Source organism: Liolophura sinensis, chromosome 1 (assembly GCF_032854445.1).
Source record: "Liolophura sinensis isolate JHLJ2023 chromosome 1, CUHK_Ljap_v2, whole genome shotgun sequence".
NCBI classification, from domain to species: Eukaryota; Metazoa; Mollusca; class Polyplacophora; order Chitonida; family Chitonidae; genus Liolophura; species Liolophura sinensis.
The window spans coordinates 39,493,468-39,516,597 of NC_088295.1; the positions used below are offsets into that span (position 1 = coordinate 39,493,468).

Here is a 23,130-nt window from a genome sequence, read left to right on the forward strand (position 1 = left end):
TCAGCTCCCAAATTCTGCTTTCTGCCACGCAACTTGCTCTACATGCTTTCGAATTCAAGTACATCATTACTTATCCCAACAGTCAAATATTTTCTTATTCTTGAAACCATGACTTACACATCTAGGAATACAGCTGATGCATATACTCTTGGAAAATACTTCATGATTAATATTTTGCATTATAAAGTATGTAGGCCAACCAACAAGGGGCCAGACACTAAGCCACACAATACTTCCTCCAAATAAATTACCTGACATATCTGAAAGCCATATACGGATCTGTATGTCCTCATGAAGGAACAATATCTCTATATACAGTATATATGTATCTCCAGACTGCCAAAACCCAATTTCAAAATTTACACTAGCAAGATATGTACACATAGTTCAGTGGGTGAATAAGGTCTGTGACTCCTTACTAAGAGCGTGTTCAAACCCGGCCTTTATCAGACAATATGTAGACTGTGTAGACTTGGTAACAATATGTCATTCAAATCCACATGTGTGTCACACGTATTAAACGCCGGTTGAGATGTCACTCTATTCAGAAATTGTAGCTTTTTCCTCAGCAAAGCAGGCCAGCTGTACTTTCCTAACTTTGTCTAGCAGGTCTGGCATTGAACATCAATCAATTAAAGCTGATACAGTTTACAAAGTAAGCTTACCAGTAGCTGAAAAACTGTCACAGGCTATCCCTGAAGTTTCAGTCCTAAGCAACAAAGGAATTCCATCGTTAATTAATTATTGAAACACTGTTCATATGATGTCCATCTATATAACTACTAAAAAGAATGTCTTCGACAAAACAGGAAAAAGTCTGACTTGTAGTGTTATATCAGGGCACTTTTCTGAGCAGATTATGTTTTAAATCCATTTTCATGTACCCTTTGATATCAACGAGATCTTACATACAGACTAGTTAGACCACTTGTGGACAGGTATAGGGGAAACCAACAGGGGTCTGCATCATCACAGAACTGTACCTCTGCCCTTTACTTATTTGATTGTTGCATAACACCACTCTGAAGAATTTGTCTATTTTTCATGGCAACCAGTACCCTAATGTTTCAGCCTTTTCCCATATGACAGAGCAACTTAAAGTACAATTTTATTGTTTTTAATTTGATATTGGATGCAAAACTACATTTCTTGGATTAGCCAATGTCAGGGCTTCACAAAAAATAATTTTATCAGTCTACACAGAACATTGCCCTCAGAATTTGCTTGAATAAACACCTTGCAAACATGTGAAAAGTTTGAAGATTTACAGTATTATGGATGGAGGAAACCTGGGTGCCTGGAGTACACTAGTAACCTTTAGCAAGTTACCAATGAACCTTCCCACAAATTATGGACATTGTGGTCTTCATTGAATGTTAAACTGTATGAACAGGCATCGTCACTGCTTATTAGGCAGTGCGGCCCATTGCTATCAGATGTCTATCAGTCAAATTCTGCACATAATTAAGACAGCGCAAAATTCCAATGTTTCAGATACATAACACAGTTATCACAAATCAGTTAATTTGTTTCTTAAACAAAATCCAGTAATCCAAAATCCAATCATTTTCTTTTCATGGTAATTTATTAAAACTAAAGCACAAATCTTCAAAATTGATCACAATCCACATCCTTTAAAGTCCACGTACTTTTCACAGATCCTGGCCAACCAAGGTTTCTTTATCCCTGTTAACCCCAGCTCTATACTTTTCTACAGCACACATGATGAACTCTCTCTGAGAGACACTACTGAATGTTTGATGAATCGATAGTTTCATCCAATATGTGTTTTTTGTCTCTGAAGTAGTCTCTAAACCACTGGATATGTTCTCTCTTCTGAGGAACCGACAAATATGGGTTTTTGGACAGTCCTGTTGTCACCAGTTCCATGAAATGTCTAACTGGACCTTTCTGGGGAAAGTCTTCAAGAAGGTCATCGAAAAACACATGGTCCTGGAATCCATATTTAGCTTCTTCATACATTCCTAATAAAATGAGAAGAAAATAAATATGTTACCCTGACAAGACATCTTCAAGGAAACAGACATGCAAAGTTAGCATGTTACAAAATATCTCTGCTGACAGGATTTTCCTTTTTTTTTTTTATTCTGTCCATAAAGGACAGCAACAAAAAGAGATAAAGAAATCAGATGTTTTTGACGAATCAATTACTATACAGAACTCAAAATCTGTATGGTCTGATCTGGTTGAGACTAAGTCACAAACACCAAGGTCAGTTTCACAACATAAAATGAATCATATAACACAGCAACTCCATGTACATGTACAATGAATGTAACATGTGCCACAACAACGTAAAGGAACTAGTACCTTGTTCATTATTTATTGGGAACTGCCACAGCTTTCCCTCATTTGTCAGCTGTATCATTTCTTCAAAAGCATTGGTGGGAGGCGTCCTTGTCAGTTTCTCCAGTTCTTCTCTTTCTACAACATCCCAGAGACTCTCTTCTGCCAAATAAACAATCCTGAGAATTAGCCAGACATGTGTTATAAATGCTTTATTATCTTATAACAATGCTATCTGTGAACACATACAAAGGTGGCTCAAACTGGTTCAACCAGCATGTTGCTTTGAGATGCCTTATCGGCTGTCTTCAGTGTTGTGTTCTTCTGTGAATGTGTTTCAAGGTCCCTGTCACCAGAACCTGTTTGATGTATACCTTTAATCTAGAGACTATGATTCTGAAGGCCATTGGTTCAATTCCTAAGGTTAACCTTGAATTTGGTCCCACTACTTCAACAGTCTGCTTTGGTGGCCTGATGATTAGAGTGTCCACCTTGAAGTCGGGAGACCCAGGTCTGATAATACCAAAGACTTCAAAAATGGTACTTGCTGTTTTCTCCCTTGCACTCAGCACTGAGAGGTTAGAGCAAGGAAACATGACTGGTTGGCTCGGTGTGAGTATAATGTGACTGGGTGAAGTAGGAGTATAATGTGACTAGGTGGGGTGTCATATCTGGTGTAACATGGACTCACCCTCCACAAGAAGGCACATTATGTGTACACGCACCCAATGACTCATTGTCGTCATCTGACTGAAAAGTTGTTAACAACAACGTTAAACCCCAAGCAAATATACATACAATACTTCAACATGTTTTCCCACTTTGTGTTCCAGGTCAAAAGAGACTCAAGACTTGCAAGTTCCTTCAGGTATCCCTGATCATGAAAAAGATGCATGTTAAACCTGGATAAAACTTTACTGGATTCTTTTAACCATGTGAATCTCCAATATCTTAACATATCATTCCCTAAAGGCACTGTGCCGACGTCATCTACATGAAGTCTAGACTTCCAGTGCTTGTATTTATCAAACCTCTTTAAGACTTAAAGTCAAAAATTCAAAACACAGCTGCAAATAAAATGTTTCATTTTAGAAAGCTAAAAAATTGTTAACTGATTCTTTACTCCGGAACAATGTACCAACAACAATTTTAGATCTTTCCTGTTCTGAGTTTGGCTTATAAAGACTTGCAATTTATGTTTTGAGTCTTAAGCTGCTTCAAAAATACAAGCCTTGGTGTCTACTGACATGTATCTGACTTTGAGTGGACAATCAAATGTTACATTGACCATAAACTCACTGAAGTCGCTATCTTAGAAACGTGGCCAAAGATTGACTTTTTTGCCTTAGTTACCTCCCCTTGCAGTGTAGACGACGGGAGATGTTTATTAAACTTTAAGTGTCACACAGGGTATGGTGCTGTAATTATGCAGCCTACCATGTAACCTCTGTTATGCTGTACAGATCGTTGGGTATTATAAATACTTCATTATACATTATCAATAGAAAAAGAAGACCATATCTGATTTACTGGACTTATAATTCACCTTCAATGTATCATATCACTGACGTGTGCGATCCACGAGTGAACAATGTGGAAATCTGCCTCAGTTGTACGTTATCTCATCGGGCAGTGATGCATTTCTCCTCATACACTTGTAGTTCTCTTTTAGCGACATTTTTCGGGAAATGTATGGCGAGGAGGTTTAGCTAGGGTTCAAATGCAACTCATTTTTGTATTTAGTTGCACCAGCTTAAAAATTCTGTATTTCTTTCATAGTATGTCCCATTATCACTCTGGTGCAATGCATTTGGCCAATCATGCTGGATGGTGTACAAATCGTTTTGCAAAAGAGTAATAATTTCCAAAACAAAAAAAAAAAAAAGATATACCTGTGACTTGTAGACTAACTTCCTGGTTATCTGACTTCTTTGAAAAGATACCAAGACCTGGTCCCTCAAACAGGGCTTTGCTGAAAATAAAAGACATAGCATTTTATTAGCCCTCAGAAGACTTCATGTTATGGCATATGCATCTACCGGATATGCAGGTGAATCTAGCAGGCTTCATACACATGAAAGTGTCAAACATTTAGGAGAAATTTCGAGGACAATAAATAAATTTAAAATGATTGCAATTTTGATACGACATATTGAAATCAGTCTAAAATTGAAATCAGTCTAAAAATTATGAATCTTTGATCTGTATCACTTCAAGCATCCATAATTCAATATTCTGAAATCAGCAACAAAGCCTCATCTGAAGGTCAATGTTAGTGGTCATGGCCTGTGGTTTAACAAAAGTGCATGAAGTGATTCACAAAATGGCACCACCTTCCTTCAGAACTGAAAACATATTTACTAGAAGTTATAGATTCAAAAGATAGACTCAAAATTAGAACTTCCACTGCTCACAGGCTTCGGTGCCAAGAAGCAGCCTACCCAGCTCAACAGTGAAGTGCTACATAAACTTTGGTGGAGACTGTTTGCCTTCCACCAATATGACAAAGCTTTGTATGAGAAACGATGGTGGTTTAATGAGGCATCATTAAATTAGATGACATCATATATGTGTGTTTAAGTTAGAAAGACTTGAGTAAAGAGTCAAAACAAAAATCAAACAAATCAATTACTCAAAGTTACAGAAAGAGCTGTTTTTCACATGGCTCGCATTAAAAATGTTTTAGAGGTGGCATTTTTTTATGAGCGGATTAAGGAGGAACACATGTTGCACTACTCACTGAGAAAAACTTCCCCTGCCATCTTGAGTACGAGGTTGCCATCCCCTAGAACCAGCTTTTAATGGACTTCCTGTTCAACAGATAATGGTAAACAATTTCAAAATTATTTTGCAGAAGTATTCCACTGCCATGTTAGGTTAACAGTAGCTATTTGACATACATGTGTGCAAGTTTCACATGTTGGACATACCAAAACTAATCTTTTAAAAAGCAGCCACATATTCTAAAAACAGTCTACTCAAATGTCAGTCACATTTGTATAATAACTAATGTCAAGAGATAGCAGTGCAACTTGTTCTTTACTACAAACTGGAAAGATCTAGATTAAAAATACTTAGTACTTTGTCTGTCTCGTTGGGCCTTCTCAATCTTCATCCCAGAAAACAGGTCCCTGCAAGTAAATAAATAACACAAAAAGTCATCCTGAAATTACCTTCATTCTTACGGTACTATGGTATTTCACACGTAAAAGGGAATGCCAGTACCTCATTAATTCAGTCATCATTCTAACAATGTAATTCAATTTGAACTGACTACAAACAAAAGTGATCATGTCATTAAAATAAATACACATTTTGTAAATGCGCATGCACAAGTTCATAAACACAGTACATCATTAAAATTTACATCTTTATCAATCAAACCTGGTACAGTACAGTAAGAGGTTAGTGTTGTCTGTGTCAAACAGGTGGTACATGATTAATCAAACAGCTATTGCTATGCTGAATCCATGGATCAATGGTTAGTTTTCTCATCTAATGTAAGGCTCAAAGAGCCAGGCTTGGTGGCTTTATGCAGTGGCCTGGTTTATTTCCAGGATGGTTGCTATGTGCCCTTCAAATCCGATGGTGTGAAATCTGGTCTAGGTGGTGATTTACTATGACAGATCCTCAATTACAGTAATTCTTCAACCTTTTTGCAAGTTTGCCAAGTGTTTCTTAAAGCATACTTTGAAGGCATTTTCCTGTGCTGAAATAAAATTACACTTCTTGTGAAGCCCAGAAACTGGTCAATCTCAACAACGTAGTTTTGTCTCCACAAGTAATGATGTGCATATGTTACACTGCAGTTGCCCTTTCATACGTAAAATGTTGAGGAAATAGGGTATATGGATGATGCAAAATCAACTGATGAAAATTACAGTACATGCATATTCAACACAAGTTATCGCAATTTCAACTGTGATATACAAAGGCATATTGTAAAATTAAATTTGTTTTCCGGAGTCATATTTACCCCAGACTTGGCACTGGTTTTGAGTCACCAGTGTCGGACTCTGATGGTACAGAGGGTGTGGAGTGAATCCTCAGTTGTGACAGCAAGTCTGAAGCAGTTTTCTCTGCATCACCAGGGAGTGAGTCGGCAACATTTTGGACAGCGTCTTTCAGATCAGGATCAATGTCACCGCTGCAAAAATAACAGAGATTCTGAAAGACTGAATAACTTATAATGGTTTAATGCCACATCTGCAATTTTTCAGCCATATAATGGCAAAACAGAGATTGTGAGACACTGATTCAATATCATACAACATTCAAAACGCTGACAAATATCTGCATAAACCACATAATCTGGCAGGCAAAATGCACATTATCTACATAAAACCTACACACCAGTGCTTGATGAAAACCTACCCCAAAACAAAAAAACGATTACTGATAGGTTTTGGTTCTTGTACTAGTACAGAAGTAGCAATTTTAAAGGTTTTAATAGGGATCGCGGAGAAAAGACAACGGGGGGTAATTTGGGGCTAAGATACCATGGTGGATGTCATTTCCTTTTGCTTGCCAACTTTCTGATACATAATCTTCTCATGCTACTTACTCTGCATTATTATTTTCAGATCCACTGTATTTCTTCGACTTGGACTTCCAGCATACAACTGTTGTATGCAAAAGCCTGAACACAGAAGGTTTCACTTGTGCTGCTCGACAGGAAAGCCTAAAATGAAAAGACTGCATGATCATTTTTGATAGAAGCTCTTTAAAATAGAAACAATTTATTTATTTATTTGATTAGTGTTTTACACCAAACTCGACAATATTTCTCTAACATGATGGCAACCCGAATTATAATGGAAAGAAACAGGGCAGATCCTTGGGGAAACCCACAACCATCCTCAGGTAGCTCAGCGTGGCAGAAAACTTTATATTTGGACACACTTACTCTTGCTGTTTAACAATCCTGTAGGATACTTAGTAAAATTCTGGGAAACTCTTACACATCCTCGACAAAGATTTAGCCAGAATTTGAAATCTGGCCGTCTCATTTCCAAACTTCTCCTATTTTCCCTGATCCCACCGTATGCAGTCCAAGCCCTGGGAACCAGGATAACCAAGTATCTAGCCTCATAATAGAAGACAGCAGCCATTTCGGACACTTGAAATCAGAAGAATATTTCACTTATACGACGGCGGCCAGCATTATGGTGGGAGGCTAGCCGGGCTGAGCCCGGGGGAAACCCATGAACATCCGCAGGTTGCTGAAAGACCTTCCCACATACAGCCGGAGAGGAAGCCAGCATCAGCTGGACTTGAACTCACATTGGTGAGAGAATGCTGGGTCATCACACTGCGCTAGCGTGCTAACCAACTGAGCGACAGAGGCCCCCCACCTCATCGTTTAATTTAAGTGAACTACATGGGGAGTAGCACTAGCTTCCTCTGTCATTATGAAGAAGGAAATGACAAGCCTTCGAATCAATGTCATCTTTACAACTGCCACTTCAGTTAAGCTCTGCAAGTACATGCTTTCTGGTTTTGTTTTATCCCAATTGCTAGGGACTAAATCATCCATTGTATATCACCACCGAAAGGATGAGGCTCAGTGAGAGTTACAGGTAGTCTGGCTCTGTTTATTACTAGTCTGCAGTACAATACGTCGTCTCTCTGAGTAAGTTTAGTTTTATGTGGATGTACAAGGGGTAACAACCCTGGCCGACTTCGACACACATTTGTTTCAGCAATCCACTAGCTCTACAAATTAACTAAAATATGAACTGTTTCATAAATTGGTCTTACAACTGACAACCAGATAGTCCTCTAAGCAAAACACGGATTGGCATAATGACTGTTGTTCTGGGTAAAATAATCTGACATTGATAATAAAATTATCGGCATCTCGCTCGCGTAGGAGCTGACATCTTGAAACAGTCCGCAGATAATTTTGTACCTACAATTGTTGGATGTTTTTAGAATTTTTATATTTACATTATTGCACATATATAATCATTGTGCTATTAAATAAAATAAGTAAAAAAATTTCTGTTCTGAACAAAAAGTTTGAAATTTGAACTAATCATAAGAGTGGTATTTCCAGTGGTTGTAACCCTACTTTATTATAGTATGTGTCACATGACCAGCCTGTCGTAGGAAAGGAATATGACTTTGTCAGCTGTTTGTTACGAAACAAATCTCTGGTACTTCTGGTACAGAGATGTTCCGCGATTAAATTGAATGATTAGAGAAAGGACATGGCCATTTGTAGTTTGAATACTTTTGCCAGTTGGTGTTGTTTATTGGCCGCTTTTGTAACAGGGGAGTCTGGCAATACTTTGGACTCTTCTTGGGAACAACAACAACATGATCTTCACGGGATGTTGAGAAAACAACTCGACTTTCCTTATGAGGATTCAAGCTTTTTCACTTTCAGTGATATGGAGAAGATAGTTGGCGGAAATATGACTCCGCCATTTGTTGTTAGTGATACATGTAAAGCGTATTTACTTGCTTATAGTTCAAATGCCTCAGACTTCGTTCATTGTGCCATTAGATACGCCAGGCCGTTCAGATTTTGTGGTTCTTGTGTGGTACCATACACTAAAGCCATCAATCTATACTGCGATATTGTGAAGGTATGTATTACTACATGTATATGTATGGTTACCAGACAATGAAGCTTTAAGTGGTCGCTGAGATAACAAGTTTAGTCTGAGTACACTGACATTGGGTTGGGAATTATTTGGATGTGCCATATTCATGGCTGCTCAACCTACAGTCAGAGACCCACAATGTTGTCTAAATGGTGAGGAACAGGTAACGGCCAGAATAAGCTCTCCACTTTCCTCTAGCTGGTTGAATCCATGTAGTAACAGCTCCCTTTCCATTCACCACACAAAGTTACATGTGAAATGACACCTAATTGGATTATCATTACAAGAATATGCTGTTGGGCTGACAAACTCGGCAATGCAAAATGTATATTCAGCCTGGCAAGTACTGTAAAATCTTGCCTTTTAGCTGCGTTGGTTTGCAGGATCCCCCACCCTGTCTCGTCCATGTCTGTGTGAACTTGTGGGTCTCCTGAAATGGCGACTCTGCTTATAACACAGCAGTTACCCCGCTTACACGTGGTATGTAACATCTCTCATGCAATTCAAAAACAAAGTGAATCACCATCTTTGCTTTTCTTATCATGGTGTGCATTTTTGACTCTTGTTTTCTACAGAAAGGTGATGGGACCTGTAACCGTCAACTTCTTAACTCAGACAGGATACACCTGCTCACCCAAACAAATGCTTACATGCAAACCTTGTGGGAAACCTCTGATTGTGATAGTAAGTGCAGTACACAATATTTTTGTTACCGTCAAATAGATATGGCATTACTATATGAAAGTGATGTGCATTCACCTTCTGCATCGCATGAACTACCCAATATGTAGTTAACAAATAAAGGCTCCAAGTAAAGGCATTACAACAGCCCATTGATGTCTGTTGTTGTCCTCATGAAGGGTCAAAGATATACATTTGAATAGAAAGGTTTAGCTATTAGAGGACAAAATAATTGCTGAGTTTACACAAGAAAAGATTTGTTCATAACGTACTTGGTAACAGTTTGTAAAATAATCTTGTTAGTTTTCATGTGCATTTTTTAAGTGGAACGTAACGTAAGCCATGCAGTTTTATTGGGTCTGTTATTCCTTGTTTATATCAGTAAATTGTTTTCTTAAATCAGTAAATTTTTTTTTCTTTCCTTCTTCTTTTGCAGGCTGCTTCAGTTCAGTTGTGGAACATGAAGATGGAAGTGTGGACTTCGAAATTGAAAATAAAACCATGATATTCCTAGAGCTGTACAATGAGACTGGAACATGTATGAATGTTACTGACCAGGTAATTTGGTATTGAAAATTCAGTGTTATATTTACACCAGATGTACTCCTTTGCATTTTATTCTATTGAATAATACCTCAGCATGGTTACAGTTTTGGTTTTCAGTATTAGGCAGATGACCTTAGATTATAGGCATTGAGAACTGATAATTGGTGTAAAAGCTGGATAAGACTTTGTGACATTAAGTGCTTTTGGCATGTATTTTTTATGTAATATGGGGAAGGAGTGGGGGCGACGGTGAAATGGCCTTTGTAAGAACCTAGAACAACAGCCAGATATAGCTGGGTATATTTGGCTCTCATGAACGGGCTTTTGTCTTCATTGTTATCAGGAGCTGGAAGATTTCACGCATTGGGCTAACGGCAGCAATAGCTCAGTCTGCAAGGAATGTGAAGATTCCTATCGAAGACTGAATCAGCATTTTAACTCCATATTGAAAATTTCTCAAAACCATGTGTGTATGGATGTGGTTGACATTGTAAGTATGAATAGCCAGGGTTGAAACTGTGCAAACCAAATACATTGGTACCTCGTTATAATGCCTGGTTTTGAACTAACACCACTTTAACAGTATAGCGAGTTTGGCGGTACAATGAGGATCTGTATATTATGTACAGTAAAACATAATATGTGCATCCATAATGTAATCATGCTTATGGTTTTTCATTACAAAAGAGATATCAGATAAGACATGCTGCATGATTATAGATAGAAAAAATAAATTTATAAAACAGAAGTGTACAAATTCTACAGGTATATGTCAAGTGCAATGGTCTGTGACATATCACGTTGGCACGTTTAAGTGGTGCACTTATGAGATAAATTTAAGTGAAAAAGAAAAAAAGCCCTTGTACCCATTTAAAGTTGTGTAGAATTTGGAGTGAGTGAGTGCTTGGGGTTTAACGTCGTTCTCAACAATTTTTCAGTCATATGACGATGAAGGAATCATTAGGGTGCATGTACGTGTAATGCGCCTCCTTGTTGCAGGATGGATTTCCACCGCTCTTTTATTTAGTGCTGCCTCACTGAGACGACTTACCGAAGGCAAGCAAGCCGCCCCGCCCGAGCCATTATACTGATACGGGTTGCACTATCCCCTTCATGCTGAACGCCAAGCGAGGAAGTTACAACTTCCTCTTTTAAAGTCTTAGGTGTGACTCGATCAAGGATTGATCCTGGATCTACCGGTCCCGAAGCGGACGCTCTACCAACTGTGCTATCCGGGCCGGTATGTAGAATTTGGAAGATTTAGTACAGGTTATAGTATACAGCTAACTTAATATATTTTCTTTCATTGTGGCTTAAAATCTGCAGTTTTTCAGAGAATTGCTGCTAGTATGTTCATGTAGACTTGTTTATACCTTCAGATGAACTACACCCGTCAGATGTGGAGTCAGTATTTCAACTGCTCACATAGAACAGGGGACATGCTGCCAATCCTCTGCCTGACTGCAGTCTTTTGCCTCTGTCCTGTCATCTTCTATGTTGGCAATAGAATACACGGGGAACCAGACTCAAACAGACTAAAAATTGCGAAGCGTAAGTGTAGGAGTAAAATTTTATAAATTATATCACTCCCCTGAAATCTTTACCCTGTCTCACCATCCGTTACTTTAAATGCCAATCAAATAAATGACAGGTTTGCAGAATGTCCAGAAATGTATACACGCAGCCATAGCTGTGAACACGAGTGGTCATGGCAGAGTGGTCATGGCAGAGTGGTTAAGATGCTTGCACCAATCACAAGGACATACATATATGAGAAATTCCTGAGTATGGCATTTAACAACAATCATATAGGTAAATAAATATAATTGTAGACTAAAGAATGTTTCTAATTTTTGAACAGAAAAACGGTTCCCAAGGTTTCGACGACATCGAAACTATGGATCAGCACCAATACACACAGAAATCATTCTACCAGCCCCAACCACAAATAGTACGAACTGAGAGTGAATATCTACTTTACAAGAAGATTTTATGAATACCCAACAACATTCCAGCTCTGTGATCATGCCAGGCAATTTCACTGAGGAGCCTGTTGAAAAGTTTGAAGGATGTCCACACGGCCAGCATTCCTCTAATCGCCACAAGTTCTGATGCATCCGAGTCCCAAACCAAGAAACATGTACATCTGCTAATTTCCAGGCAGTTTCTTTGGTTACAAAGTTTTGTGTCATTATTATATGGCTTAGTGCTCATTGGGGTGATATGACGTATAAGGAGTCCCTAATAGTGCAATATAGAAAGCATGTTGGTGCATACGTTTAACTTAACTGTCATGTTTGTAGGTACTTTTTGTTGCATATTTATAGAAACTTTACACATATTCTGAAATCATTTCTTAGGGCTTTCAAGCACATATTGTAGTATTGTGTCTTAAAAGGCTTTTTCTTATCTTTATTTTCAACTACATGTGGTTTACTTGAATGACTTATTAAAGTAAGAACATGCCAGAACATGTACATGTATGTTGAAGTAGTTACTTGGCAAGGTATAACAGCTTCTACCAGATCCCTTAGCCCATAATCTTGACTAAGGTCGTTGAAGTGAAATGTCCATTAAGTATGGCATAATACACTGTTGCTAGCAAGCTGCCATTGTGGCATACCTTGCGAACTGGGTATAAGTGTTGGACTGTCAGTCACGATTACACAACCTCCACGTGTACAGTACAGTATAAGAAAACCAATTCATTCTTCACCATAAACCTACTCAGCCTGTAGCTGAACAGGCCAGTCAGTGTTATTTTTTTTGTTCATCAACAACTTACTGAACCTTGACTGTATAGCAGAAATGCTCAAGTTGTTAGATGTGACACAAGGCAGTTGCCATACATGTGAATTCTGGAAAACCTAGGCCATATTCCACAAAGAAATCTTAGTGCTAATTTCACATACAATAACCACCAATGCAGGGATTCATAGAAGTTCAAATTTTACAAATGAAAACTCAAAATGGAAGTGACATATCTCCCCAGTTTGATATATAATGACCCAGTTTATTAAGATCCTGAGTGACATGCCGTGGCTAGTTAACGGAAATTGGATCATGTATAATGCTGCGATGGCCGATCGCCTGAGAAACACTTTTAATTTATTTTGAAAAGGCCAGCTCTACCAATTCAGTTTTTCACGTTTTTTTCCAAATTCAGTTATCAGCAACTAAATTGAGTATCATTATTTCTCTTGTTAAAATTTTTTTAAGGAAAATATTCTGTTGCGGCGCCAAATTGAGTTGTAAACTCCCATTTATGAGCTCACTTTTACGAACCAAATATTGGTTTGCAAAATCAAGGTGTATGAATCCCAGCAATGCTGTTTGTAATGGTATGCATTTATTTAAATTTTGAACTATATCGTACATATACATGTGCCAGTATGTCACACAGATGAAATATACTTGGCAAATGACGCTGGCATGTTTTTCCTGTAAAGCACACACATTAAAAATTTGTAAACAAACCAGATGTATTTATTGAACACAAATGTCATATATTTTGATATATTTTGTCATAACAAGGACAGAAGCAACAATAGCTGGTTATGAGATGAACAAGATGAGAGTTCTGTACATTTCATGTTTGATGTATGACTGAATTGATGTATCTGAATTATTATATATATATATATATGGGTGTTGCTAGCTATTGAATGAATTTATATACATTTATGGTGTTAATATTTTGAAGGTGTAATTTGTTTAATTCTTCATGCATTTACCACGCATTATGTCCCAATGTTCTAATGTTGGATTAAAAGACATTACAAATCATGAAATGCCATAATTGTCTATCACTTCCAATGTTCAGACATATTACAATAATATCACAACATTGTATACCCAAGTACAGTCAGCTTGTGTGTTAAAAAGAAAAGAAACATTAAAAGTAAAAAAGTGTTAGCAGAAAGACAATTAAAAACTGATCTAAAACTACCATTACCTATTTTCTTAAGATTCTTTTTCACTGATTTAATACAGTCAAATGTTTGGCTTGCAATATGACCATACTGATATTGTCTTCAATGACATAATGCAACCTTTCCAGTCACACCCCACCACCTGGATTTACACACGGTGCACCGGTCAAATAGTTGGTTTGTAACATGACCAAATTGGTTGTGTACGTCATCAATGACCTAATACAACATGTTCTACAAAATCACCTCAGAATAAAATTCTCATACTCCTGCAATATGTGCCTGTAAAATTCTAACATTAAACCCCTGTTATAAGAGCAGCGAAAGGCAGTTGTGGCATCCATATGATCAGTATGGTCCAAAAGCCCACCTTGCAGTCCAAACACTTGGACTGCATTTAGTTCAGTGGAAAAAAAAATCAAAAAGAGCAAGTACAGGTAGTTTTCAATGGTCTTTCTGTCAATGCTTATTTCTGACAATGGCAATGTTTCTTTTCCTTTCGGCTGGCTGTGCTGAACTGTTACATCTTGCAGGACTATGACATCACTGTGCTCCAGTTATAACTTCTGAATAGTTTTCAGCTGTGTAGAAGAATGAATAATTGTCTTTATTTTAACTGAAATGCCCCTGCAACATGCTCATAAAGAGCAATTTGATTAAGTATGATCTGGAGACTTAACGTCTTTGATCATGCAAATATTCTTACTACAGTAATCTTGCCAGTTATAAAATGAATGCAAGACTAACTACAAGTACATGGTGCATGAAATGGAAAACGTACGAAACATGTAGTCTTAAATTTAATATAGTGGAGTCCATTGTGAGACTTTGTGAGCTTAGAGTCTGTAAGGTGAGAATTTTCTTCACCTCTTTATCAAGACATAGACTGAAGAGATGAACTGCTGCGAAGTCCAAGCTCTACTCATTGTGACATTAAATTTAAAAATTCCTATGCTTTCCTTAATTCAAAAGCAGACAGGCTTAAAGTGACATGATTTCCCAATTATTAGGTACTTTTGTGTTATTTGAAAATGACAGGAGTATCCGGTACTTTTCTCAAAAAATAAATGTCACAAGATTTTCATTAATCCTTGCCCCAGCATTGTACATTAAGTGAATGTTTAAAAATAACAAAAAAAAAATGAAAATTCTGCCAGAATATTAAAATGAGGCACTGTCAATTCAGTGGAAATGGAGCACACACACAGCGCTCTGTAAACTTCACATGTAAACCAACATAGCTGATTACACTTGCTCATGACAGGATCGGGCCAAACAGGCGTAAAAAGAAGAGCTTGACAGGTTGACAAGCTGAAACTGGTTGTCAGTTTGAATGGTGTAGCAAACTGAAGAAAGAAAAGGGTCTCGTGAAGCACGAAGTTGACACAAAACTACTGCTTGATACGTGGGTGCAAATGTTGTGGGCAGTGGTGTTAAACTTCGAACAGACACACATTTCAGACTTAGAAGATTACTCGTACCCTTTTCTCGGTGCTGTTTAAGCTGCTGTTATCTGCATGTATCTATGTGTATCAATATTCAAAATAATCCAAGTTTGTCGACTGATCAAAAGTGGATGTCATATGGAACTTTCTGAATGCTGCGCATATGTTTCCGGCCTTCCGGTTGATAATTATTTCAAAATGGCCCACTCTTTATGTGCTGAATTTGAATAACGGCAGGACTTATCGGGAAATGTACAAGCTACACACTCAACGAATATTTTTTATTTCAATGTGAGTTAAGATGTTGTTCTCAAAATTTGTTTAAACATCCAAATTTTGGGCGACTATGTCACTTTAATAAGGATGCCAGTAAATTTTCAATAATGGTACCTTAATAATTATCTATATATATATATATATATATACATATGCATGCAAATGTAAACAGTATGCTGCTTTCAATAAGACACAGGACAAGCCAGCAGAATGATATAAAATAAGTGTAGTCTGCTAGTACATGCATTACGTTCAGCCACTAATGAATGATGGCAGCAATCTGGAACGTATCTTGTCTAATTTAGGTCCAAGCTAAGCAATCAGCTCATACCTCTGTTTTCCAAGTCAATCTGTAGATTTTGGTTTGCTTTTGTGAAACCAGAGTCCTGTCCAAATCAGATTGATGTCACATTACACAATTTTGTTTTGTGACTTGATCCAGTCTACTACATGTTTCAAACATGTCCATGCAAACGTGTTTGGCGTCAAGCAGAGTGTGGCTGTAGCTAATGATCAGATTTAACACCAATATTGACATTTCATGCCAGCAAAGAGTCTGCAAGTAAGCTTGGACCTGAATCCCTGACTGGCCCAGGGAAGTACATAGCAACTGCATGGTTAACAAACACCTAACATATACTTTACATGTTTAAACATATTTCTACCCAAAATATACAATTTTATGTATAAGTACAGACTTATTAAATACTATCTGCAAAGGTTATGTATGATCTTACCACATGTACATGTATGTTTTTGGTCCTATGTTTCCCCCCCAACACTAACATGGATCTACAATCCATTCAGTTTTCCCGAAGTATTACACAGCCATGCAACTGTTGATTTGAGTTCTTTAATCCCTGGCTGTAGGCTGCTTTGGATGGCATCCATCCTCACAATCCAAGCATGTGATCCACTTTCGTCACAGTTAACTGCTATGTTGCGCATCTCAATAGCACTGTGAATCTCCGGACTCCTAACACCAATGCGTGTATTTTCAATGCATGGGCCTTGAACAAATCAGAACTCACAGTCCAACTAGTACATGAACTGGATACTGACAAAGCTCAAGCTGTTTAAGATCCACCACTGTGTCACCATCAGGCCCAGCAATGTTAAATCTTCATTCTACTCCTCCCTGGAACAGTGAACAGACTATCTAATAATCTCTGACATCATATAGCATGCAAATTGATTTATTTATCTGATTGATGCTCAGTGTTTGAATTTGTCACGTATATAAAGGTTAGTTGGTTTGTGAATGGAGGACACTGGAGTGGTTGTTAAAGACACAAACCTGCGTACCAGAAAAAACTGAAATACCTAAAACCATAACTGAACTATCAGAGATGGAATCATGTTTGTGACTGGTCAAAGGATAAATGGCTCTGCTGGTATCAACAATTCAGCCAGATGAGCCAGCAAATGCCCTCGTGTTCATTTTCTTAAGTTGGTGACAGATTATTTCACTTTTAGAGAATAAATATACAACAGATAACACTATCTACAATCTGTACCGGAAAAGAATAAATGAGCTCTATGAAAAAATTACATGGAACACAAAAAAAAAATCATAAAATGAATGACCCAAAAATTACATACCTCTTTTCCTTTTCGCAATTTGACTTCAAGTCTGAAATTTAAAATGCATATAAGCTTTATATCCCTTTAAGTACTTAAAAACAATCAGTTATTGTTAATCACGTCGTCTTACAGTATCATAACCCATACGCAACAATAAGAAAAACAATGAACACATGCCTCCTTTTTTTGTGTGAAGTACAGAAAAGGGCTTCGTCAGAAACATAAAACATCTAAAGACTGCATGTTCAAAATTTAATGAGGCAATGTTCAAAATGAGAAGGAAAATAAAAATGTATACCCCCTCAACTTTCCATTGCAAAAATTGTGTTATACACACAGAGACAAACATGGGGGTACCAAGATGGCTCTCAAGGGAAAAGTTATGAAGTTATGAAGAAAAAACAAAAAAGTGTGATTTTATAAAGTTTCATAGGCAGGTCTTACAGCTGCTTAATTACAATGAATATTTACACACCTGTGCCGTGACTTATTTTTGCCCTTCTGTTTAAGGCGAGCATTTTTGTGTATTTTGCCCGAGTGGTTCTGTAACGTGCTGTGACTGGAATGGCTACTTCCCCCTGCCTGTGAGGTCTGTCCGTTTGGGGTGGGTGAGGACATGGTGTTAGCTGTGTTCTGATTGTTTTGGGAGTCGGCTGGACTGGCAGGATCACCTGTACATAATCATATATCCATAAATGTAGTACAATAACATTACTCCCAGAATAGGTATTACAGAGGTTCACGGACCACATCTACACACGTTTAAATACATCATTAATTAATCTTTTTTCCACAAGATTGATTTCTAGCATATATACATACAACAAATACATGTATGTAACAATAAACAATATGATAACTGTCTATAATATGGCCTGCACCAGATAACCCTGGCCATACAAGAGGCAAGCCAGGCCCCTGGTGTTGCCAGTTATGTGTATGTGTACATGTATATGCAATCACACTCTAGCCACAAAATAACTGTCCCAGCTGATCAACTTCATATTTAGTTCGAATTTTTCTTTATTTATCTGATTGTTCCCTAACACCAAACTCAAGAATTTTTCACGCCTACAATGGATATCAGTTTCATGTATGAAGCCAGAGATCACCATGTAAACCGCCATATTGGTGAGGGGCAAGTGGCAGAACTGGAAACACAACCATTGTCAGACATTTCTTATCACCAAAGCCCCAACAACAGTGAGTGCACGGAATTCTGCAAATTTCCAGGTCCGGGTTTGAACTCAAATCTCGATCAGTGCCACTACCCTAATTCCTCAACCTTATCGAATATGAAAGAGCGAGTTTCATTGCAATTTGTGACCCTGTTTAATTTGATTTTGGAGACAAAACTACTTTAGTTGGATTGGCAAATTTCAGGGCTTCATAAAAAGTATAATGTTATCAGTCTACACAGAATAATTCACTCAGAATATGCCTGAATAAACACTCTGCAAACATTAAAAAAGGTTGAAGAATTACAGTAACCACTAGACTACGGCCAACTTCCTTTGGGCTCAGTAATTCATCTGGTTTAGTACTCACGGTTATTACTACTGCTGCTTGGTGCACTCTTGTCAAGCTGGTCTGCTATGCCACTAACGGCCTAAAAACAACAGTAATAATATCATTATCAGTAAACTGAAACACATGGAATAAATATTATCATCCCAACCCCTTTTTTTTGTAAGAAAGTTTATTGTAATTAAATTATTTATTTGATTTGTGAGGAATACTACTGCAGCCAGCATTGTGGTGGAAGGAAACCGGCCCGAGCCTGGTGGAAACCCACAACCATTTTGAAAGAAAATGCCGCAAGGAAAGGCAACGTAACATCAATAGGGTTACAGTCTCCAATGGAAAATACTTCCCTAATCTTGATTCAACTGAGGAAGTTTTGTAAAAAGTCACTGATCAAAAGTGTCAGGACATGATAACGGTTATCATTCCTGTAACACCAGATACACTCTTAGAGTAAGTACTAAGTAATGAACAATAATCATGGGTACAGACACACTGATATTGTACAAAACACTTTTCTTCTTCAAATTTACCAAGATTTAATTCTTTGGTGAGTCAGCAATTAGACAATTAGCAAGCTCAGCATTGTGTTACTTCCACCAAGGTTCTCTCAATCCAGACAAAAATGAGCATTCATATCAAATCAACATGTTTTCTGTGTTTTCTTTATTAACATTAAGCCTTCGCCATTCAAACAAATACCAATATTATAGTACAGATTAGATAAATTCAAAAGACATTTGCTGTAACTCACTGCTGCTGATGTCACAGATGACTTGGAGAACAACCTATCTGCCTCTTTGAACTTTCTGTTCCTCTTGTCAGCTTTACTGTTGGTGTTCCTAAAAGTGTCAAAATGGCATATGAATTCTTTATTCCTTTAGGTCGTTAACCTGATGTAAAGTTATACCCACACTCCCAAAATAAACATTTGTTCCTAATTTGGTTTCCTAATCTTGTTCATCAAATTTCTTGGTACCATATGAGACTTTGTGGAATTGTATAAAGATGTACACAAAGATGTAATTGCATTCCACACTTTCTTACTTTGTATTTGTCAAATATCTATCCCATCCTCGTATTATGTTCCCATAGAGTTGTGTGTCTTCCAAATAACTTCCCTCAAACGCATATATCTGTCTTTCCAAATTGGCTAAAGTCTCCTGTTAAACAGAAAGCAATTTATTTTATGAATGACGCAGTAATCATTGAATAACAGGAGTTTCAAGACAATGTACATCAGCTGGGTGGTTGTAGTATTGGCAATACATTCCACTTGCTGAAATTTGGCATATAAACACAATGCAAACTCATAAATACTTGGAAATTTTACTTTATTCAGAGCATCTATGCAATTACATTATACTAAGCTAATTGGCGGATAGTCGCTCTAGGCTTATTAAAATCTAACGCAGAGAATCCGGTAAATGAATACAAAATGTTTCTAAATAAAGCCAGGCAATGTTCATTTGTCTCAGAGGTAGATACCAACTTTGGTATGTTCATTTTATTTGTGTTTGAAACTGTGAAGTGGTTGGTGGATGAAGTCATCAAACATTACACTGCCGACCTAGGCTATGGCTGACGAATAGTACCCCGAAAAGCTGGTCTAAGGATGACTCATATTCACTGATACACAGAGGCCATGTATTAGCCTGGACGGCTCGATTATTTACTTATTCATTTGATCTGAGTTTTCCGCGGTACTCCAGAATATTTCACTAATATGGCGGCGGCTGCACCTGATTATGACATTGTATCAGTGTTTAAGTACTCTATCAGCAAAGTTTGTTGCATATGTGATACACAATACTAATACATGGTCAGTTCGCACTAAAGCTAAGGCATTTGCGAATATCTTGCAACCACTGGCACCAACTTTTTCTTACAAAAATGTTAGTCAAACTTGGAAATAAGTTCTGTTCTCTGTGTGATGCCATGTCTACCCGAATCATTAAAAGTATGTCACAACCTTACTTGAGTGTTCGAAGCCACAGAACAGCTCAACATGCAAAGGTGAACAACAATATTGTTTTGAAAGCTTAATTTAAAGTGAAATAAAAGTATGAAGTGTTAGATGCTTTGTAAATGACAAGACAGCTGCACATGTCAAATGTTGCTGCTGTGACAGTTATGAGTAGGGCACAAAAACGAGATATCACGGAACTATCAATGGTATACGCCATAGAATGAGGTAAAAAGTGTACAGAAGATGGCAAAAGCACTGGTCAATGTAATTCACCTGACTTTTGTCCAACATGACATTAGGTATGGCAGGTATATTTATTCTGCTAACTTACTCGTGGGAAAGATCTGTAACAATACAGAAATTTTCCAATGAAGTTCTCTGAGCTGTGAACAAGACCTTATCCAATATTAGTTTCCAGCCGATTTCTATGCTCGACAAATATCAGTGCGGGAGCTCTGTGCTAATTTTCACTAGACTGCCTAACCTAGCGATGCTGTGCTTACAACATAGATATTTGCTTCATTGAAATTCTGCATTGGAAATCATATCCCCATTCGCAACAACTACTAGTAAAAGCAAATGAGAAACTGAAAATGTCATGCTGCAGTTTTATTGGCCCTGGAAAGCCATCTCAGCCATGAAATTCAAAGGCCACTGTCTGCGACTGGCTGCTTCTTTGACCACGGCTGCTCTGCTGTGGCGAGTGTAGTGGCGTGCTGGTTGGAGTGCTAATGTGGCTTATTGTGGATGAACAAGGTTTTGGTTTTTACAAAGTTTAAGGGATATGGATGCTTAGGAAAAGTTGATTGTATTATGGATGTAAAACATTATGGACGTAAAATATCCTGTGATGTAACTATGAATGCCAGAATTTTAAATTAGCCAAGAAATCGGCTGTGAACTTTAAATACTTGAAATATTGGGTAAGGTCTAGTTCACAGCCGAGAAACTATCCATAGTAAAATATGTATATCCATGGGAACAGAGCCTCAAGTCTGCAGAACGAAAATACAAAAAGAACACTTTTGTGTCATCAGCAAAAGTCAAGTGAATTACATTTGTGAACGGCTTCTTGGTCTTCTAGACAATTTTTACCCAATTCTGTGGCGCATGAAAGTGCTATCTTGCTTTTGTGCCCCACTCACAAATTAAACAGGTGCAGGTATTGTTCTCTTGCATGGCGCATGCGCTCATGTGGCTGACGCTTAGGTGGTGAAAAAAAAAAAAAAACTGCTGTCACAGTGTCATTTTAAAAGCATCTGGCACATCACACTTCTACTTCACTCAACAATTAGCTTTCAAAACAACACAGTTTTCCATCTTTGCATGCTAAGCTGTTCTATAGATTGGAAAACTTCAATAACGTTGTGATATATTTTTACATAAGGTCAGATTCTCAATAGACGTCAACATGACTGACATTACATACCAATTTAGGTCAATTGGGTAGTCAGCATTATGCGGTGACGTTTTTTTCGAATTCGGGTGAGATTTTCCAAGGAAATATCAGGCCAGTGTCAATGGTGGCAAAAGGTGCATAAATGTCTTAGCCTGTGAGCAGACCATGTATTAAGTTGATTTGGATATTAAGCATTGCGTCTGCAGCGAGCTTTGCTGATGGGGTAGCTGAATACAGAGACTATGTCCTAATTGGGTGCACACGTTGATTGGGCTAAGCATGGCAGTGGTTTCTGCGTATCAGTGAATATAAACCATCTGACTGGGCTGGGCTTTCGGACTAAATTTTAAAGCTGCATAGTGTGTCCATCCAGGTGGACTAGTCTAAATTTTAGGTGAGCGAGTGGGCGATACTCCAAAAAATAAAAACAAACAAAATGTCTTCCCTACCTACAGACCTGACCATATCGACACTTTGAAGTGCTCTGATAGGCAATGGGCCCAACAACAATATGTGTCTCTAAGTTCTGGTCTGACGGTGTGCTGTGGCTAAATTAGCTGAATTTCTTCACATCCATCAGCTGTAGATTATTAACGGTCCAGTTTTCGTTGTATTCTGTACATTTTTGTTACCGCATAATTGAACTCATTCAATTAATTAGAACACAATACAGCTAAAACATAGCAGTTGAGAGGCCAGTGTAGCTCTGTTAATTATACTTACAGCTATTTCAGCTCTCCGACGAACTAACTCATTCAATTCTGATCTTGTATCCACAACCTGTGCAGGCCGCTGCGACGCCATTTTGATAAACTTCCGCCAAATGACGAAGGCTCTGATTGGCTATTCTTTCAAA

The 23,130-nt window shown here is 37.8% G+C and overlaps 3 protein-coding genes across 5 annotated transcripts; 1 reads left to right on the forward strand and 2 right to left on the reverse strand.

The window, feature by feature from the left end:
- Nucleotides 1-1,573: 1,573 nt before the first annotated feature.
- LOC135481813 (small ribosomal subunit protein mS31-like) lies at nt 1,574-8,191 on the reverse strand. Its single transcript, XM_064761532.1, has 8 exons — nt 8,068-8,191; nt 6,872-6,988; nt 6,284-6,454; nt 5,389-5,438; nt 5,048-5,117; nt 4,200-4,279; nt 2,332-2,469; nt 1,574-1,985 (listed from the first exon to the last, which is right to left on the reverse strand). Exons 1-8 carry the CDS (start codon nt 8,109-8,111, stop codon nt 1,747-1,749), a joined length of 909 nt encoding a protein of 302 aa, XP_064617602.1. The 5' UTR covers nt 8,112-8,191; the 3' UTR covers nt 1,574-1,746.
- Nucleotides 8,192-8,417: 226 nt separating this feature from the next.
- On the forward strand, nt 8,418-14,413 carry LOC135471838 (osteopetrosis-associated transmembrane protein 1-like). Of its 2 annotated transcripts, XM_064751226.1 has the most exons (6): nt 8,418-8,900; nt 9,494-9,602; nt 10,036-10,157; nt 10,489-10,635; nt 11,525-11,696; nt 12,007-14,413. In XM_064751226.1, the coding sequence occupies exons 1-6, from the start codon at nt 8,520-8,522 to the stop codon at nt 12,105-12,107; spliced, it is 1,032 nt and encodes a 343-aa protein (XP_064607296.1). In that variant the 5' UTR covers nt 8,418-8,519; the 3' UTR covers nt 12,108-14,413. The 2 variants fall into 2 exon arrangements, with proteins under 2 accessions (XP_064607296.1, XP_064607306.1); XM_064751236.1 differs by lacking the exons at nt 11,525-11,696; nt 12,007-14,413 and adding an exon at nt 11,145-11,395.
- Nucleotides 14,414-16,589: 2,176 nt separating this feature from the next.
- On the reverse strand, nt 16,590-23,078 carry LOC135482384 (chromatin modification-related protein MEAF6-like). Of its 2 annotated transcripts, XM_064762339.1 has the most exons (7): nt 22,998-23,078; nt 19,954-20,069; nt 19,661-19,748; nt 18,931-18,991; nt 17,858-18,053; nt 17,401-17,431; nt 16,590-16,936 (listed from the first exon to the last, which is right to left on the reverse strand). In XM_064762339.1, exons 1-7 carry the CDS (start codon nt 23,076-23,078, stop codon nt 16,922-16,924), a joined length of 588 nt encoding a protein of 195 aa, XP_064618409.1. In that variant the 3' UTR covers nt 16,590-16,921. The 2 variants fall into 2 exon arrangements, with proteins under 2 accessions (XP_064618409.1, XP_064618407.1); XM_064762337.1 differs by having other exon boundaries at nt 16,590-17,431.
- Between the last annotated feature and the right edge of the window lie 52 nt (nt 23,079-23,130).

Coding starts and splice junctions, on each gene's coding strand:
- LOC135481813 (XM_064761532.1), bottom strand. CDS start 8,111: ATGCCAATCCGTGTTTTGCTTAGAGGACTATCTGGTTGTCAGTT. Junction 6,989..8,067: donor GGACTATCTGGTTGTCAGTT/GTAAGACCAATT, acceptor TTTTCATTTTAG/GCTTTCCTGTCGAGCAGCAC. Junction 5,118..5,388: donor GGCCCAACGAGACAGACAAA/GTACTAAGTATT, acceptor TCTGTTGAACAG/GAAGTCCATTAAAAGCTGGT.
- LOC135482384 (XM_064762337.1), bottom strand. CDS start 23,078: ATGGCGTCGCAGCGGCCTGCACAGGTTGTGGATACAAGATCAGAATTG. Junction 20,070..22,997: donor GTCGGAGAGCTGAAATAGCT/GTAAGTATAATT, acceptor TCTGTTTAACAG/GAGACTTTAGCCAATTTGGA. Junction 18,992..19,660: donor CATCTGTGACATCAGCAGCA/GTGAGTTACAGC, acceptor TGTTGTTTTTAG/GCCGTTAGTGGCATAGCAGA.
- LOC135471838 (XM_064751226.1), top strand. CDS start 8,520: ATGGCCATTTGTAGTTTGAATACTTTTGCCAGTTGGTGTTGTTTATTG. Junction 8,901..9,493: donor TATACTGCGATATTGTGAAG/GTATGTATTACT, acceptor TGTTTTCTACAG/AAAGGTGATGGGACCTGTAA. Junction 11,697..12,006: donor CAGACTAAAAATTGCGAAGC/GTAAGTGTAGGA, acceptor ATTTTTGAACAG/AAAAACGGTTCCCAAGGTTT.